At 44.0% G+C, this 18,566-nt stretch overlaps 1 protein-coding gene and 1 pseudogene across 1 annotated transcript in view; both read right to left on the reverse strand.

Moving 5' to 3' along the window:
- Positions 1-6,852, reverse strand: part of TRPC7 (transient receptor potential cation channel subfamily C member 7) — a 124,357-nt gene extending 117,505 nt beyond the window's left edge. The window contains exon 1 of the mRNA XM_022588864.3: positions 6,053-6,852. Coding sequence (XP_022444572.2) covers positions 6,053-6,805 — 753 coding nt within the window. The 5' untranslated portion in view covers positions 6,806-6,852. The remainder of the gene's footprint in view (positions 1-6,052) is intronic.
- Positions 6,853-16,663: 9,811 nt separating this feature from the next.
- On the reverse strand, positions 16,664-18,287 carry LOC111182476 (neuronal vesicle trafficking-associated protein 1 pseudogene; annotated as a pseudogene).
- Positions 18,288-18,566: the final 279 nt, after the last annotated feature.

An 18,566-nucleotide genomic window follows, 5' to 3' on the forward strand; every position in this document is an offset into this window, starting at 1 on the left:
GAGTAGAAGAGGAAAGATCATTTAAGGCATTAGTTGTGACCCAATGAAAAACTGTCATTAAAGGACACATTAATTAGCTCATTTTCCTGTGATGACTCATTAATGAATGCTCTGGTGAAAGTGCTCCTCCAGACACTTAGGTAGAAAAATAGAAAAAGACAAAGCTAACGTGGGCAGAATCAACTCTGTCTCTTCTCCTGGGATAAGCCAGTCCCTGGATCTTTCTCTCAGGTATGGAGACCAGTGCACATGCTCTGGCCGCATTTTACCTGTGCGTGCTTAGTGGGGGGGGCTGTCCCATTATAGCTCGTCACCTGACATCTGTGATCTATCTCTTCTGTGCTTACATTCTGCATCCTCAGATGCTCAAGCAGAGGGATTGGGTGACACAGTCAGATCCCTGAGGGTCTTTTGGATGGTATATAAACGAGTGCTTTGAGGAGGTTTCTGCCTGATTCTCTTAAACAACAGCAAAAACAACTTGCTTTTAAGACCTGTAGCCTTCACAGCTTAAAAATATTTTCCCAAAGGGAAAGGAAACAATTTTCAAGTCATTTCCTGCATATTAAGCAGGCATTTGTTTATACTACCAGCCAAGCTTTCAGACTTCAAGGAAGTGTATTTTCCCAGGATGTTGGTCTATAAAATTTAAAAATCCTAAAAATATTCAAAGCATATGAGAAACAGGTGCAAACACAGATTCCTCCGGAGGCTGGGGGCAATGGGCTTGTTCAGCTTTCAGTACTGCCCGAGGCCCAGAGAGGGCTTTGCTCAAGCTTCATGGCTCCAGACTCCAGGGTTCAGATGTGTTCCACAATACAAAGTCACTCCTTCACCTTCTCCCCTTCTCTTCCCTTTTCCATTTTGATAAGTTTGCAAGCAAATTGCAAACTGTCATCTCAACATCTTTACCTTCACAATGGGATCTCACTAGAGATCGTAGCAGGTGGCAAATTGGTCCAATTTATCATTATTTGCATTTTTAATTTGTGGTATTTTAGGCCCAGAGAGTTTTTTGTGGGTCTTAAAATGGCAACAGAAACATTGATACATAATTCATTATCTATTTTTCGTAATGCATGTAGTTAACAACCCATCGACAAACAGAAAAGTCATCAGCACTTCAAGCAAGATGAAGTTATAGCTTTAGCTTTCTTTCCCCCCTACTCTTGCCCTCTGTGGTCTCTAAGAATAACTTGCTTGTATCTGAAGCACAGCCTGCAGCCGCCATGCTGATGTGTTGTCAACAGGAAAAGCCTTCTCAGTTGCAGCTTATTATTCAGAATGACCAAATCTTAAATAACTAAGGTAAAGGGTTTGCTGGGCTTCCACAGTTTCTTGACTTGGGAACACTGGGTACTTTTTCCATTTAAGCAAAAGGTGAGAAAGCAAGAGGAATACCTCCAATCCTGATCCTGCTTTCTCTTTCCTTCCAAACCCCTAAACCTCCCTCTACAGTATTCCTTTGTCATACTTTCCTTCCCCATCCCCTCCCCACTCCCACCAGACATTGCTGTTGGCATAACTCTAAGTTGGAAGAAAGAGAAATCCTTTTGAAACACATCTGTAATCCTTTTGAAATAACAGCTCCACAGATAAACAATACACCTAGACAGGATGCCCAGGAATTTGACTGGGAAGATACCGGCAAAATAAAGGGGACCTTGAGCAATTTTATCAGAAGGATGATCAATGAAGAAAACCATGCAGGCTAATTCAAGAGAAATGTAAAGACCTTATTGTGTTCATGGTGGCAGAGCTGTAACTCAACTGAGATAGGCAGATTCCTTATTTTTCCAGGCTACTCCGGGCACCTCTACACAGAAAGCCCATTCCAGCAGGATGAAACACCTCTGAAAAGTCTATCCGATAGAGGTTCCCTTTCTTTGTCTCCTACTGTGTAGATAAATCAGTTAACCAAAGTGCCATTTGTGGGCAGTGCTCCAAGGTGACACGTGTTCTGCTCTGTGTGGGCAAGACCAGGAAAGCACCCTCTGCCCTCCAGGAGTTGAGTGGTCATCGACACCAGATGGTGCAGCATACAATTGGTCTTCAGTTATGTAACGTGTGTTAGTTTCCAACCACCTTGTAATCTTTAGAGCTTCCTCATTTCACCAGGTCCATCAAATACCTCTGTTAAATCCATAGTTGCTGGAAGAGTTTAAATCATAGATAAAAGTAATCACTTGCTTCATCAGTGATATGATTATCCTTCCAGGATTTCCTTTATTCAAGGATTTATGGAGTGCTTACTAGATTTCTGGGCACCATTCATGGCATTAGGGAGGCCTCACTGCCACATCAAGTTTTAATATCTTTGTAGACCCAAGAAGATTAGAGAGACGTAAGAAAATATGTGCATAATTTCCACACTACAAATAATGGCTTGCTAGCAGGCATCTGACTCCAGCCAGAATTTACTGGAGACCTTGACATTGGCTCTACTTATTGCTAATGACTAAACTTTCTTCTGGTGGTAAATTAAAAAGACTCTAAAAACAATAGCTTGGGGCTTCCCTGGTGGCGCAGTGGTTGAGAATCTGCTAATGCAGGGGACACGGGTTCGAGTCCTGGTCTGGGAGGATCCCACGTGCCGCGGAGCAACTAGGCCCGTGAGCCACAAGTACTGAGCCTGCACGTTTGGAGCCTGTGCTCCACAACAAGAGGGGCCGCGATAGTGAGAGGCCCGCGCACCGCGATGAGGAGTGGCCCCCGCTCACCGCAACTAGAGAAAGCCCTCGCACAGAAACGAAGACCCAACACAGCAAAGATAAATAAATAAATTAATAAACTCCTATCCCCAACATCATCTTTAAAAAACAAACAAACAAAAAAACCCGATAGCTTGGGCAACTGAATCCAGGTTTTCCTGCATGATATTTTCTAGTCAGGAAGAGTCACTCCCAAAATGAGTGTTTTAGAGGATCTGGAGGACAACTTATGACATCTCCAGTGAGAAGCTGATAGCTTTTTTATACAGTTGATGGCATTGGGTCATCTCCATAACACATGGCTGCACTCATCAATGTGTAGTCCCTCTAAAGCAGAACAGACTCCTGAAGAGTACATTTTAGAACACATCACTTGCTCTTTATTCTTTTATTGCAGTTTGACTTCCCTCTTGCTAATAAGCTGCTCTTTTCTCTGGGAAGATTTATAATGTCAGGAATGCACATGTAAGGACAGTTTAATAAATAATAAAGTTCTAAAGGAAGGCTTATGTTAATTTATAATGCACCATTTGTCGACAATCTGAAAGACATTATTTCAAACAAAGGTAACTAGGGGGATGTTAATAGCCAGCAAATGTATTTATGCTAACTCTTATTCATTGCATTGTAGAAAAAATTTGTCATTATGTTAGTCATGTTCTTAATTGTACATAATTTTCATAATTGCCTTTTTTTTTTTTTTTTTCTTTTGCGGTATGTGGGCCTCTCACTGTTGTGGCCTCTCCCATTGCGGAGCACAGGCTCTGCATGCGCAGGCTCAGCGGCCATGGCCCACGGGCCCAGCCGCTCCGCGGCACGTGGGATCTTCCCAGACGGGGGCACGAACCCGTGTCCCCTGCATCGGCAGGCGAACTCTCAACCACTGCGCCACCAGGGAAGCCCCATAATTTACTTTTTAAATCAAAATATCATAGTAGATGCTTTCAACAAACTTCCAGTTTTAGATTATTATATATACTAAAATATGCCAGACTTTGGGTTTTAGTAAAGAAAACAAATGGCTCAGATGTACTTCCAAATGTTAGTTTAGCATCATTTTATTTAGTAAGGCTGGCATGCTCCCAGATTCCAGATAAATAGAGAATTGGGCAATTATCCAGATAATCTGATCCAAAAAACATTTTTTTGCTTGAATTGTTTTTTTCTTGGGCAGAAATATCTAAGTTAATTGGCTTAGCCATTTCTTTTATATGCTTGTGCATATTCAGTCTGAAGCCTAGGGAACAAGCAAAATTCCACTAAGCTTCCTTGGGACATCACTGGACATATTGCTGGTAGGTGGAGTTTATTGTACAGAAACAAGGAAATGAGAGGCAATAGCCACATTCCTTGGGAGCTTCTTTGGTTAATCTCTACATCTACATCCACCAATTTTTCTAGATGAGGCTATGAATGTTACAGGGTTATGGAAGTGGCTCCAGTTCAGTAGATGGATCCAAGGTAAGGGGACAGATGGAGTGAAATTAGTTTAATCACAGGATTTTTCATCTATTCATAATTTGCAGTGCCCTGCAGCTTCCTGTAAGCCTGGTTCTTCAGTGCCTGGCTGTGGGTGATCCCATTCCTACAGAGAGGCTTCAATGACCTCATGCATGCACAACTAAATTGTCCCCCTCTTCAGTCTCAGTGTCTCACACTCCAAATCCTCTAATTCATGTTACCTACCAGTCAAGTAAATTTCCAAAACCCTAGCTTTCATTTTAGTCTCCTAATCACAAACTTTCAGGGGCTCTCCATTTCTAAGAGGATAATATCCAAACTGCTCAGCTTGACATGCAGGGCCCTCTGAGGTCTGCCCACTCATCTCTTCAGCTTTCCTTCTGGTGCCCCTACAGGAAGTCTTTATTGTAGTCACATGGAGTACCTCATCCGTCCCCTGCCTGCTGTGGGCCATTCTGGACCTCACCTTCACTTGCCTCTCCTCTGAATGCCTACATCTCTCTTCCCACTGATTCAGTTCCTTCTGCTCATTAAAGCCTAGCCCAATTCTGTTTCCTCCTTTGAGATCTTCCTGAACAGGATGGTCCATGAGGCCTCCTTTGCTGTGAGTTGGTACCAATCCTTCGCCACCTAATTGTGTCCCATGCAGGGACAACTCTTGCCCTGACATCTTATTTGGACAATGAACTCCTTTCCTGCCGGTGACATCTTGTGTCAGCCCAACATGTGAAACCTTTTTGCATGCTTCATGGCATCATAGGCTCTGACTGAATGGCAGGATGAGAAATTATGAGCCCAGTTGTATTTTCTACTCTTTCAGCCACACCTTCTGCAGTGGAAGGTATCTTTCAGATAGAGACAAGCGAAACTCTGAGAAGCCCAATGTATGAACAAGGCCTCTGACTCACAACTTCCCAGAATGGCTAAGAGCTGGCTCTGGGGTCTGAGTGCCTAGATTAAAACAATGGTTTTACTACTTATTGGCTACATGATACCTCTCCACCTCTGTGCCTTCATATAAAATGGGCACAATAATGGTACCCATACCAATGGTTGTTGAGGGGATTAAACAACATCATATAGGTAAGGAACTTAGTGCTTGGTACACAGTAAGTGCCCACTAAATATTTGCTTTTAATTTATTATTAAACTGTCAAAAGAATTAGGTCCCAGTTTTCTCTTTCAGGGGGAGTGACAGTTGACAGTAAAAGCACAGGACCACTATTGAATAATGGACTTTGGAGATGGGTCTCCATCTCCTGGACTAACCTGGTAGTTCCAAGTATTCTCAGGGGGCCTTGGGCCCATCTACTGGGATGACAAGCCCAACTCTACAGAGAGAGTTTTATTTGTATTTTGGTGTACCTCCTCCTCAGCCCTTTGACATAACTGCAAGCCTTTCTCAATTCAGCAAGCCATTGCTATTGAATCTAGGATCAACACAGTAGTCTAGGATGGGTTAGAGCTATGAACAAAACAAATGTGAGAACTGTACAGGTGAGACAATCAAGGAGTCCAAGACCTGGACTAGGAAACAACCAGAAGTATCCTAGACATTCCTGAGCTGCCTGGGGCAGAGCTGAGACATTTATACTAGAACCACAGTATAATCTTGCCTGTGTGCTGCATGTCTTTTACTGTATGGATTTGCATTTACGTCACCTCTTTACCACATTTATGTGGTTTCAAATATTTCACCTAATGGGCTGCTTTTCCTTCAGGCCTACATCTGCCACACCTTGAGGAAGTTCCCTTCCTCCCTGTGAGCCTGAATAGGCAAGACCCAGTGCTAGACCAGAAGACAACCCATTTGGCTCCTGGACACACCTGGAAGAGCCCACAAGGCGATCTGCCTGCAGGGTGGTAAGTGGGAGAGTTACCTTGAATTCAGTCTCAATGTTGGCTAGTCTGGCTAGCTCATTGCTTAGCTCCAGCGCGGTGAGGACAGGGTCTTCGCTGGACAGGGACAAGTAGGCAGCACTTGCCAGTCCCTTGTAGGCATTCATGCGGGAGCGCGAGTGGCTGAAGGAGTCCTTCCGCTGCTTCTCGGTGCACTCATTGCACTTGCAGAAGTAGTCGTGGGGCCGCTCGATGCGCGCGCCCTTTAGAAGGAGGATATGCACGATCTCATACTCCTGGCAGTGGGCCGCCAGGATGATGGGCGTGATGTCGTGGGAGAAGCGCGTGCCGTCCTCGTCGTAGGCGTAGAAATCGTCGTCCCGCAGCTCCTGCTCCAGCGGGCTGAGCGTCAGGCGCTGGCCCTGCGCGAAGGCCGGGTGGCTGAGGATGGCCTCCACAATGCGCACGTAGCCCTTGCTGATGGCCAGCAGCAGCGCGTCCCCCACCCGCGCCAGGTTCTCCTTCTTGAGCAGCAGCTCCGTGACCTCCAGGTGCTCGTTGCCCACTGCCAGCTGCAGCGCGTTCTGCCCCATGTAGTCCACGCAGTTGAAGTTGAGGGTCTTGGACTCCTCCAGCATTTTCCTGACCACCGGGATGTTGCCATACTCAGCCGAGTCCAGAAAGCGCTCCTCTTCGGGCGTCAGGCTAGTGCCCTTCTCGTTGAACATGTAGGCGGGACCGCGGATGGCCTGACGGCGGCCCTTTTCCCTCAGTGTCGTGTGCCGGCGCTGCATGTTTCTGAAGGTGCTGCTTCCCAACCTGTGGGGTGATAAGGCAAAGATGCTAGTTACTCTCCCAGGATCCTGCAGGTTCCCCAGGGGCAGAGCAAACAAAAATTGTTGAGATGAAAAAGAATATCGCGATTGGAATATTTTGAGAAGTTATGAAATCTTGCTAGAAATTATTGTCCTATCACTGAGATTAAGACAAATTTCATAACCCGAACTATTCTTATACTAATGGAAGAATATTGGTTAAGTTACACAGCAGTCTATCCGCCTTGGGTGGAGGAGTGTCCGAAAAGCTGAAATGTGGGTTTAGGCCAAGCTAATGGTGGACGTGGAGAGTGTGAGGTCATGATGTGGCGGAAACAGGCCAAGGGCTGTATGTTTTATTTCCATTGGTGCAAAGTTGAGAATGTCACTTAACTTCTCTGTGCTTTAGTACAATGCTTTTCTGTGCTTTTACCTGTACAATGTGGATAACTTTTGTGTGCCATAGAGTCCGTAGGAGGATTAAATGAGGTAACGTGCATGTAGAAAGTACTCAGTCCGCGTTAGTTTTATTGTCCCTTCCTGCCTGTTGATGTGCCTAGTTCTTCAGGGGTTCTGCCACAGAAATGGCCACCATGGATACTGCTGCCTTTGCTTCAGGTGTATTACCCCACTGAGCTCCCACACTATGACAAAACTGCAGCAACATGCAGGCATGGCCACACACCTCTGTTTCAGTGCTATACTATAGCGGGACTGTGCTTTCGTGCTCGTCCCCATGCAGACTGAGCACCTACTCAAGGGCAAGTATTGCACGGAGCAGGCCTAGACTTATTGCTGCTTACTGATGGCCACTGAAGCAGCCTTCCTGAGGAAATTCAGCCACAGTTTCTTAGGATCAAACCTAGATTTTTATGTGGATAGAAAAACAGGTTAATTTATATGCTGGGTACATTTCTTTCTTTTTTTTTAAATTTAATTAAATTTAATTTTTTTATACAGCAGGTTCTTATTAGTTATCAGTTTTATACATGTTGGTGTGTATATGTCAATCCCAATCTCCCAGTTCATCCCACCACCACCATCCCCCCCCTGTAACGCCCCACTTCCCCCCTTGGTGTCCATACGTTTGTTCTCTACATCTGTGTCTCTATTTCTGCCCTGCAAACCGGTTCATCTGTACCATTTTTCTAGATTCCACATATATACTGTATGTTTTGGAAGCAAATTTCAGGAAACAGTAAAGGAGTTGGCCATGACCACCATGCTTGTTCGCAACAGGTCTTGCACTATTTGTCATTTATTTTTGATCTAAAAAAACAGTGAAACTTTTGACATGTCCACCAGAAACAACACATTTAAATAATGTGGAAAAAAATGTCCATGAATGTCTTTTTTCTGTTTAATCATCTTACACACTTAGTTTATCTAACTGGCAATTTCGTAAACATATACTTTACTGTCAAGATTCAGGTTGAAACATAATTATCTTAAAAAGATTGTGAATGAAAATGTCATAATTGGACTTGCAAGGTGCGACGCCAGCCCTCCTCCTAGCCTTTCCTGCCTGTTTCTTTTCTTTTTTTTTCTTTTTAACATCTTTATTGGAGTATAATTGCTTTACAATGGTGTGTTACTTTCTGCTTTATAACAAAGTGAATCAGTTATACGTATGTTCCCATATCTCTTCGCTCTTGCGTCTCCCTCCCTCCCACCCTCCCTATCCCACCCCTCTAGGTGGTCACAAAGCACCAAGCTGATCTCCCTGTGCCATGCGGCTACTTCCCACTAGCTATCTATTTTACGTTTGGTAGTGTATATGTGTCCATGCCACTCTCTCACTTTGTCCCAGCTTACCATTCCCCCTCCCTGTATCCTCAAGTCCATTCTCTAGTTGGTCTGTGTCTTTATTACCATCTTATCCCTAGGTTCTTAATGACCCTTTCTTTTTTTTTTTCTTAGATTCCATATATATGTGTTAGCATACGGTATTTGTTTTTCTCTTTCTGACTTCAGTCTGTATGACAGACTCTAGGTCCATCAACCTCACTACAAATACCTCAATTTCATTTCTTTTTATGGCTGAGTAATATTCCATTGTATATATGTGCCACATCTTCTTTATCCATTCATCCGATGATGGACACTTAGGTTGCTTCCATCTCCTGGCTATTATAAATAGAGCTGCAATGAACATTTTGGTACATGACTCTTTCTGAATTATAGTTTTCTCAGGGTATATGCCCAGTAGTGGGATTGCTGGGTCGTATGGTAGTTCTATTTATAGTTTTTTAAGGAACCTCCATACTGTTTTCCATAGCGGCTGTATCAATTTACATTCCCACCAGCAGTGCAAGAGTGTTCCCTTTTCTCCACACCCTCTCCAGCATTTACTGTTTCTAGATTTTTTTTTTTTTTTTTTTTGCGGTATGCAGGCCTCTCACTGTGGTGGCCTCTCCCATTGCAGAGCACAGGCTCTGGATGCACAGGCTCAGCGGCCATGGCTCACAGGCCTAGCCACTCTGCGGCATGTGGGATTGTCCCAGACCAGGGCACGAACACATGTCGCCTGCATCGGCAGGTGGACTCTCAACCACTGCGCCACCAGGGAAGCCCTGCTTCTAGATTTTTTGATGATGGCCATTCTGACAGGTGTGGGATGATATCTCATTGTAGTTTTGATTTGCATTTCTCTAATGATTAATGATGCTGAGCATTCTTTCATGTATTAGTTGACAATGTGTATATCTTCTTTGGAGAAATGTCTATTTAGGTCTTCTGCCCATTTTTGGATTGGGTTTGTTATTGAGCTGCATGAGCTGCTTGTAAATTTTGGAGATTAATCCTTTGTCAGTTGCATCATTTGCAAATATTTTCTCCCATTCTGAGGGTTGTCTTTTGGTCTTGTTTATAGTTTCCTTTGCTGGGCAAAAGCTTTTAAGTTTCATTAGGTCCCATTTGTTTATTTTTGTTTTTAATTTCCATTTCTCTGGGAGGTGGGTCAAAAAGGATCTTGCTGTGATTTATGTCATAGAGTGTTCTGCCTATGTTTTCCTCTAAGAGATTGATAGTTTCTGGCCTTACATTTAGATCTTTAATCCATTTTGAGCTTATTTTTGTGTATGGTGTTAGGGAGTGTTCTAATCTTATACTTTTACATGTACCTGTCCAGTTTTCCCAGCACCACTTATTGAAGAGGCTGTCTTTTCTCCACTGTATATTCTTGCCTCCTTTATCAAAGATAAGGTGACCATATGTGCGTGGGTTTATCACTGGGCATTCTATCCTCTTTCATTGATCTATATTTCTGTTTTTGTGCCAGTACCATACTGTCTTGATTACTGTAGCTTTGTAGTATAGTCTGAAGTCAGGGAGCCTGATACCTCCAGCTCCATTTTTTGTTCTCAAGATTGCTTTGGCTATTCCGGGTATTTTGTGTTTTCATATAAATTGTGAAATTTTTTGTTCTAGTTCTGTGAAAAATGCCAGTGGTAGTTTGATAGGGATTGCATTGAATCTGCAGTTGCTTTGGGTAGTAGAGTCATTTTCACAATGTTGATTCTTCCAATCCAAGAACATGGTATATCTCTCTATCTATTTGTATCATCTTTAATTTCTTTCATCAGTGTCTTATAATTTTCTGCATGCAGGTCTTTTGTCTCCTTAGGTAGGTTTATTTCTAGATATTTTACTCTTTTTGTTGCAATGATAAATGGGAGTGTTTTCTTAATTTCATTTTCAGATTTTTCAAATTAGTGTATAGGAATGCAAGAGATTTCTATACATTAATTTTGTATCCTGCTACTTTACCAAATTCATTGATTAGCTCTAGTAGTTTTCTGGTAGCATCTTTGGGATTCTGTCTGTACAGTATTATGTCAGCTGCAAACAGTGACAGTTTTACTTCTGCTTTTCCAATTTGCATTCCTTTTATTTCTTTTTCCTCTCTGATTGCTGTGGCTTAAACTTCCAAAACTATGTTGAATAAGAGTGGTGAAAGTGGGCAACCTTCTCTTGTTCCTGATCTTAGTGGAAATGGTTTCAGTTTTTCACCATAGAGGACGATGTTGGCTGTGGGTTTGTCATATATGGCCTTTATTATGTTGAGGAAAGTTCCCTCTATGCCTACTTTCTGGAGGGTTTTTTATCATAAATGGGTGTTGAATTTTGTCAAAAGCTTTCTCTGCATCTATTGAGATGATCATATGGTTTTTCTCCTTCAATTTGTTAATATGGTGTATCATGTGGATTGATTTGTGTATACTGAAGAACCTTGCATTCCTGGAATAAACCCCACTTGATCATGGTGTGTGATCCTTTTTAATGTGCTGTTGGATTCTGTTTGCTAGTATTTTGTTGAGGATTTTTGCATCTATGTTCATCATTGATATTGGCCAGTAGTTTTCTTTCTTTGTGACATCCTTGTCTGGTTTTGGTATCAGGGCGATGGTGGCCTCGTAGAATGAGTTTGGGAGTGTTCCTCCCTCTGCTATATTTTGGAAGAGTTTGAGAAGGATAGGTGTTAGCTCTTCTCTAAATGTTTGATAGAATTCGCCTGTGAAGCCATGGTCCTGGACTTTTGTTTGTTGGAAAATTTTTAATCACAGTTTCAATTTCAGTGCTTGTGATTGGTCTGTTCATATTTTCTATTTCTTCCTGATTCAGTCTCGGCAGGTTGTGCATTTCTAAGAATTTGTCCATTTCTTCCAGGTTGTCCATTTTATTGGCATAGAGATGCTTGTAGTAATCTCTCATGATGTTTTGTATTTCTGCAGTGTCAGTTGTTACTTCTCCTTTTTCATTTCTAATTCTATTGATTTGAGTCTTCTCCCTTTTTTTCTTGATGAGTCTGGCTAATGGTTTATCAACTTTGTTTATCTTGTCAAAGAACCAGCTTTTACTTTTATTGATCTTTGCTATTGTTTCCTTCATTTCATTTTCATTTATTTCTGATCTGATCTTTTTTTTGTGTGTGTGTGAGTGTGTTACATGGGCCTCTCACTGTTGTGGCCTCTCCTCTTGCGGAGCACAGGCTCCGGACATGCAGGCTCAGCAGCCATGGCTCACGGGCCCAGCCGCTCTGCGGCATGTGGAATCTTCCCGGACCGGGGCATGAACCAGTGCCCCTTGCATCGGCAGGCAGACTCTCAACCACTGCGCCACCAGGGAAGCCCTGATCTGATCTTTATGGTTTCTTTCCTTCTGCTAACTTTGGGGTTCTTTTGTTCTTCTTTTTCTAATTGCTTTAGGTGCAAGGTTAGGTTGTTTATTCGAGATGTTTCCTGTTTCTTAAGGTAGGATTGTATTGCTATAAACTTCCCTCTTAGAACTGCTTTTGCTGCATCCCATAGGTTTTGGGTCATCCTGTCTCCATTGTCATTTGTTTCTAGGTATTTTCTGATTTCCTCTTTGATTACTTCAGTGATCACTTCGTTATTAAGTAGTGTATTGTTTAGCCTCCAAGTGTTTTTGTTTTTTTTGGGTTTTTTTGGGTTTTTTTGGCGGTACGTGGGCCTCTCACTGCTGTGTTCTCTCTTGTTGCGGAGCACAGGCTCCAGACGCACAGGCTCAGAGGCCATGGCTCATGGGCCCAGCCGCTCCGTGGCATGTGGGATCTTCCCGGACCGGGGCACGAACCCACGTCCTCTGCATCGGCATGCGGACTCTCAACCACTGTGCCACCAGGGAAGCCGTCTCCGTGTGTTTGTATTTTTTTACAGATTGTTTCCTGTAATTGATATCTAGTCTCATAGAGTTGTGGTCAGAAAAGATACTTGATACAATTTCAATTTTCTTAAATTTACCAAGGATTGATTTGTGACCCAAGATATGATCTATCCTGGAGAATGTTCCATGAGCACTTGAGAAAAATGTGTATTCTGTTGTTTTTGGATGGATGTCCTATAAATATCAATTAAGTCCATCTTGTTAAATGTATCATTTAAAGCTTGTGTTTCCTTATTTATTTTCATTTTGGATCATCTCTCCATTGGTGAAAGTGGGGTGTTAAAGGCCCCTACTATGAATGTGTTACTGTCGATTTCCCCTTTTATGGCTGTTAGTATTTGCCTTATGTATTGAGGTGCTCCTATGTTGGGTGCATAAATATTTATAATTGTTATATCTTCTTCTTGGATTGATCCCTTGATCATTATGTAGTGTCCTTCTTTGTCTCTTCCAATCGTCTTTATTTTAAAGTCTGTTTTGTCTGATATGGGAATTGCTGCTCCACTTTCCTTTTGATTTCCATTTGCATGAAATATGTTTTTCCATCCCCTCACTTTCAGTGTGTATGTGTCCCTAGGTCTGAAGTGGGTCTCTTGTAGACAGCATGTATATGGGTCTTGTTTTTGTATCCATTCAGCCAGTCTGTGTCTTTTGGTGGGAGCATTTAATCCATTTATATTTAAGGTAATTATCGATATGTATGTTCCTATTCCCATTGTCTTAATTGTTTTGGGTTTGTTATTGTAGGTCTTCTCCTTCTCTTGTGTTTCTTGCCTAGAGAAGTTCCTTTAGCATTTGTTGTAAAGCTGGTTTGGTGGTGCTGAACTCTCTCAGCTTTTGCTTGTCTGTAAAGGTTTTAATTTCTCCATCAAATCTGAATGAGTTCCTTGCTGGGTAGAGTAATCTTGGTTGTAGGTTTTTCTCCTTCATCACTTTAAATATGTCCTGCCACTCCCTTCTGGCTTGCAGAGTTTCTGCTGAAAGATCAGCTGTTAACCTTATGGGGATTCCCTTGTGTGTTATTTGTTGTTTTTCCCTTGCTGCTTTTAATATGTTTTCTTTGTATTTAATTTTTGACAGTTTGATTAATATGTGTCTTGGCATGTTTCTCCTTGGATTTATCCTGTATGGGACTCTCTGTGCTTCCTGGACTTGATTAACTATTTCCTTTCCCATATTAGGGAAGTTTTCAACTATAATCTCTTCAAGTATTTTCTCAGTCCCTTTCTTTTTCTCTTCTTCTTCTGGAACCCCTATAATTCGAATGTTGGTGCGTTTAATGTTGTCCCAGAGGTCTCTGAGACTGTCCTCAGTTCTTTTCATTCTTTTTTCTTTACTCTGCTCTGCAGTAGTTATTTCCACTATTTTATCTTCCAGGTCACTTATCCGTTCTTCTGCCTCAGTTATTCTGCTATTGATCCCTTCTAGAGTATTTTTAATTTCCTTTATTGTGTTGTTCGTCCTTGCTTGTTTCCTCTTTGGTTCTTCTAGGTCCTTGTTAAATGTTTCTTGCATTTTCTCTATACTATTTCTGAGATTTTGGATCATCTTTACTATCATTATTCTGAATTCTTTTTCAGGTAGACTCCCTATTTCCTCTTCATTTGTTAGGTCTGGTGGGGTTTTACCTTGCTTTTTCATCTGCTGTGTGTTCTTCTGTCTTCTCATTTTGCTTATCTTACTGTGTTTGGGGTCTACTTTTTGCAGGCTGCCGGTTCGTAGTTCCCATATTTTTTGGTGTCTGTCCCCAGTGGCTAAAGTTGGTTCAGTGGGTTGTGTAGACTTCCTGGTGGAGGGGACTAGTGCCTGTGTTCTGGTGGATGAGGCTGGATCTTGTCTTTCTGGTGGGCAGGTCCACGTCTGGTGGTGTGTTTTGGGGTGTCTGTGGCCTTATTATGATTTTAGGCAGCCTCTCTTCTAATGGGTGGGGGTTGTGTTCCTGTCTTGCTAGTTGTTTGGCGTAGGGTGTCCAGCACTGTTGCTTGCTGGTCGTTGAGTGAAGCTGGGTGTTGGTGTTGAGATGGAGATCTCTGGGAGAGTTTCGCCGTTTGAAGTTACGTGGAGTTGGGAGGTCTCTTGTGGACCAGTGTCCTGAAGTTGGCTCTCCCATGTCAGAGGCACAGCACTGACTCCTGGCTGCAGCACCAAGTGCCTCTCATCCACACGGCTCAGAATAAAAGGGAGAAAAAGTAGAAAGAAAGAAAGAGGATAAAATAAAGTAAGATAAAATAAAATATAGTTATTAAAATAAAAAATACAAAATAATGATTAAGAAAAAAAAATTTTTAAGTAAAAAAAACAAACAAGAAAAAAAAACTGAACGGACAGAACCCTAGGACAAATGGTGAAAGCAAAGCTATACAGACAAAATCTCACACAGAATCATACACATACACGCTCACAAATAGAGGAAAAGGGGAAAAAATAATACATCGTTGTTCCCAAAGTCCACTTCCTCAATTTGGGATGATTCATTGTCTATTCAGGTATTCCGCAGATGCAGGGTGCATCAAGTTGACTGTGGAGATTTAATCTGCTGCTCCTGGGGCTGCTGGGAGAAATTTCCCTTTCTCTTCTTTGTTCGCACAGCTCCGGGGGTTCAGCTTTGGATTTGGCCCCGGCTCTGCGTGTAGGTCGCCTGTGGGTGTCTGTTCTTCGCTCAGACAGGATTGTGTTAAAGGAACAGCTGCTTCGGGGACTCTGGCTCACTCAGGCTGGGGGGGACGGAGGGGCACGGATTGAGGGGGGAGCCTGCGGCGGCAGAGGTCAGCGTGACGTTGCACCAGCCTGAGGTGCTCTGTGCGTTCTCCCGGGGAAGTTATCCCTGGATCACAGGACCCTGGCAGTGGCAGGCTGCACAGGCTCCCGGGAATGGACTTGTGGATAGTGACCTGTGCTCGCACACAGGCTTCTTGGTGGCTCCAGCAGCAGCCATGGCGTCTCATGCCCATCTCTGGGGTCCACGCTGATAGCCGCGGCTCGCGCCCGTCTCTGGAGCTCCTTTAAGCAGCGCTCTTAATCCCCTCTCCTCGCGCAGCAGGAAGCAAAGAGGGAAGAAAAAGTCTCTTGCCTCTTCGGCAGGTCCAGATCTTTTCCCGGACTCCCTCCCGGCTAGCCATGGTGCAGTAATCCCTTCAGGCTGTGTTGACGCCGCCAACCCCAGTCCTCTCCCTGGGATCCAACTTCCGACCTCCGAAGCCCGAGCCTCAGCTCCCAGCCCCCGCCCGCCCCGTCGGGGGAGCAGACAAGCCTCTCGGGCTGGTGAGTGCTGGTCGGCACCGATCCTCTGTGCGGGAATCTCTCTGCTTTGCCCTCCGCACCCCTGTTGCTGTGCTCTCCTCCGTAGCTCCGAAGCTTCCCCCCTCCGCCACCTGCAGTCTCCACCCGCGAAGGGTTTCCTAGTGTGTGGAAGCCTTTCCTCCTTCATGGCTCCCTCCCACTGGTGCAGGTCCCGTCCCTATTCTTTGTCTCTGTTTTTTCTTTTTTCTTTTGCCCTACCCAGGAACGTGGGGGAGTTTCTTGCCTTTTGGGAGGTCTGAGGTCTTCTGCCAGCGTTCAGTAGGTGTTCTGTAGGAGTTGTTCCACGTGTAGGTGTATTTCTGATGTATCTGTGGGGAGGAAGGTGATCTCCGTGTCTTACTCTTCCGCCATCTTCCCCCTCTTCCTGCCTGTTTCTTACATCAAAGGAGTTACATCTGTCCCACAAAATAAAAATTAAAGTAGCCTTGGCTTACCAGCAATTACACTTTCACTTTTCTCACCCAGCTAATTAAAACTAAGTAGCTAATATGGCTGTTGGTGCAAACTTATTCATAATAGATGTGAACAAAAGGGCCAGTAGGTTTCATTCCTACTCAGCCCATCACAGAGCAGACGGACTAACTACAGGGAGATGGGTTCTGCAACCTGTGGCCCCGGATTCCTTCTTCCCAGAGTACCCACCTCACATGCTCTGACCCAGTCCACATGCATTGAGGGAAACATGGCTCCCCTGCCCAGTGGGCGCCCTCTGTACTGAGAGGGAGCCTTCTGCCCGCAGCAGTGACCACGGCCCGAGCCGACCTGCTGCAGTGCCTGCACACTCAGTAGTGAGCACGGGGCAGGCGAGGGCACAACTGCGACCTGATGGCATCTTTCCTTCCTTCCCTCTGCTGCTCACTATGGTGCGTCTTGACCATTGGCACTATTGCCATTGGCGGGCGGTAGGAAGAAACGTGCAGTACATCTTGCTCTTCGCAAAGCAAGGGATCACTCTAGATATGGCTATGGAGTCAGGTTTGCAAACGGCAAGGTAGTTTAAAAAAAAAAAAATCCCACAAAATGCATATTTATCTGAAGTCGAATCCCTTGCATATCCAGTGTAAATTTATTTTTTGACAGCATCCAATAAATCCCAGTAAAGTCGCTAAATTAAGATTCTTTAACATGGCAAGTGGTGTCAGAGCTCTTTAAGCAGTGCTGATATGCCCTGGATTTTATGCCATGGTGGTCTGCAGCAAGCTGTATTTGCAGAGCAGCATTAGCAAACAGAAGCAGGTGCACCATACCTGAGTAACCTCTAAATTATCAGTAATTACATTTAATGAAATGTCCCTCAGAGTCCCTTTGTTACCTTCCAGTGACACTGTAAGGAACCTGCCCATCTCGCTAAGCAGATTTCTCAGCAGCCTCAGTCTCCTGCTCTGAGAGCTTCTCTTCCGACAGAACTGACATCCACGGCGACACCGAGTGGGTGATGCTCTGCTTGGCCAGGTTGTGGTGGTTGATGACGGTGTAAAATTTCTCCTGGGCGTTGGAGTCTTGCTCCGCATAGCAGCTCTCCAAGCCTCCTGGGATGCACTGGGTGTTCTTGAGGGTGAAGCCATCGGGACAGGCACGGTCATAGTCGTACACCTTGTAGACGACCAGGAAGATGACACAGGTGAGAAAGACCAGGGCAAAGAAGACCAGCACAGACACCTTGAACCTCTTGGTAACACCCTCAGTGATGCTGACAGTGAACTTGGCTATCTTGGGAGGACGTGCTTTGCCTTTATTTTGGTCGGGTTCATTTTCAGTCTTAGTTTCCATGACCACCTTATCCGGGGGCGGGAACTGCAGCTGACTGACATCAAGGGGCGTCATCAGGGGGATGGTGTCGAAGCCATCCTCCAGCAGTGGCTGCTTGGTGCCCTTCTCCGTGAAATTGCTTCCCACCTTCACCATGGTTCCGGGAGACCCGAGGCCGCCACCCCACGCCCGGCTCCGGCAGGTCTGGGCTCCGACCGTGCTCTGAGCCTCCGTGTTGCCCGCTCCCGCTCACAGCAATCTCAGACGAAGATCTTGAGACAAGTGGGGCTGAGAGACAGGCTTTCAAGTTGAAAGGTCTAGAGTTGGAATCCTGGCTCCACCTTTTGCCAGCCTTGTGACTCTGGACAAGTTACTGAACCTTTTAGTTTGTCAGGGTTTTAAAATGGCAGACTGGAGATAATAATAGCTGTCGTGTAATTTGAGCTTGAGCTGGATATCCCATCTCTAGCTCACTTGGACTCCTTGAGCAGGTTCCTAGTTCAAGATGCTTTAACTGTAAAATAGAGAGTCTGGACCAGGTCCCTAAGTCTCTACAAACTTGAACCTCTCAAACTTTTTTATTCTCCAGTTGGCCCTACCCACATTTTCTAGCCTCTTTTTCTAGTCTACCCACACTCATATTATTCAAATAATATTAAAATGGAATACATTTCAATAAGAAAGTATCTGTTCTAAAGAGTAAGCACTTGGGGGTTGGTTTTGAGCTATTTTCCATCTTCCCAGTTGTCTTTTTGTTATTGGTCATGTCTCCATGCATTGAGTACTTCACTGAAGTCATTTGTAAAAGATAAACAAAAGTAATCACAGAAGAAGGCTTTTAAAATATACCTAGTATTTTGAGATTTAAAAAAAAAAGTATTGTCATTCAGTCTTGTGATTTTTAAAAATTTGGGCTCTATTTAGTTTTCTGCTCATTTTACCTTCTGACGTGCTCAAACCCTTCTGGTGTTAGCTCCTTTTGGGGCCCCAATCTGGTAAAAAGCAG

This window comes from Delphinapterus leucas, chromosome 3 (assembly GCF_059928025.1).
Source record: "Delphinapterus leucas isolate spDelLeu-1000000601 "Yukka" chromosome 3, BTC_Dleu_Yukka2, whole genome shotgun sequence".
Taxonomy (NCBI): Eukaryota; Metazoa; Chordata; class Mammalia; order Artiodactyla; family Monodontidae; genus Delphinapterus; species Delphinapterus leucas.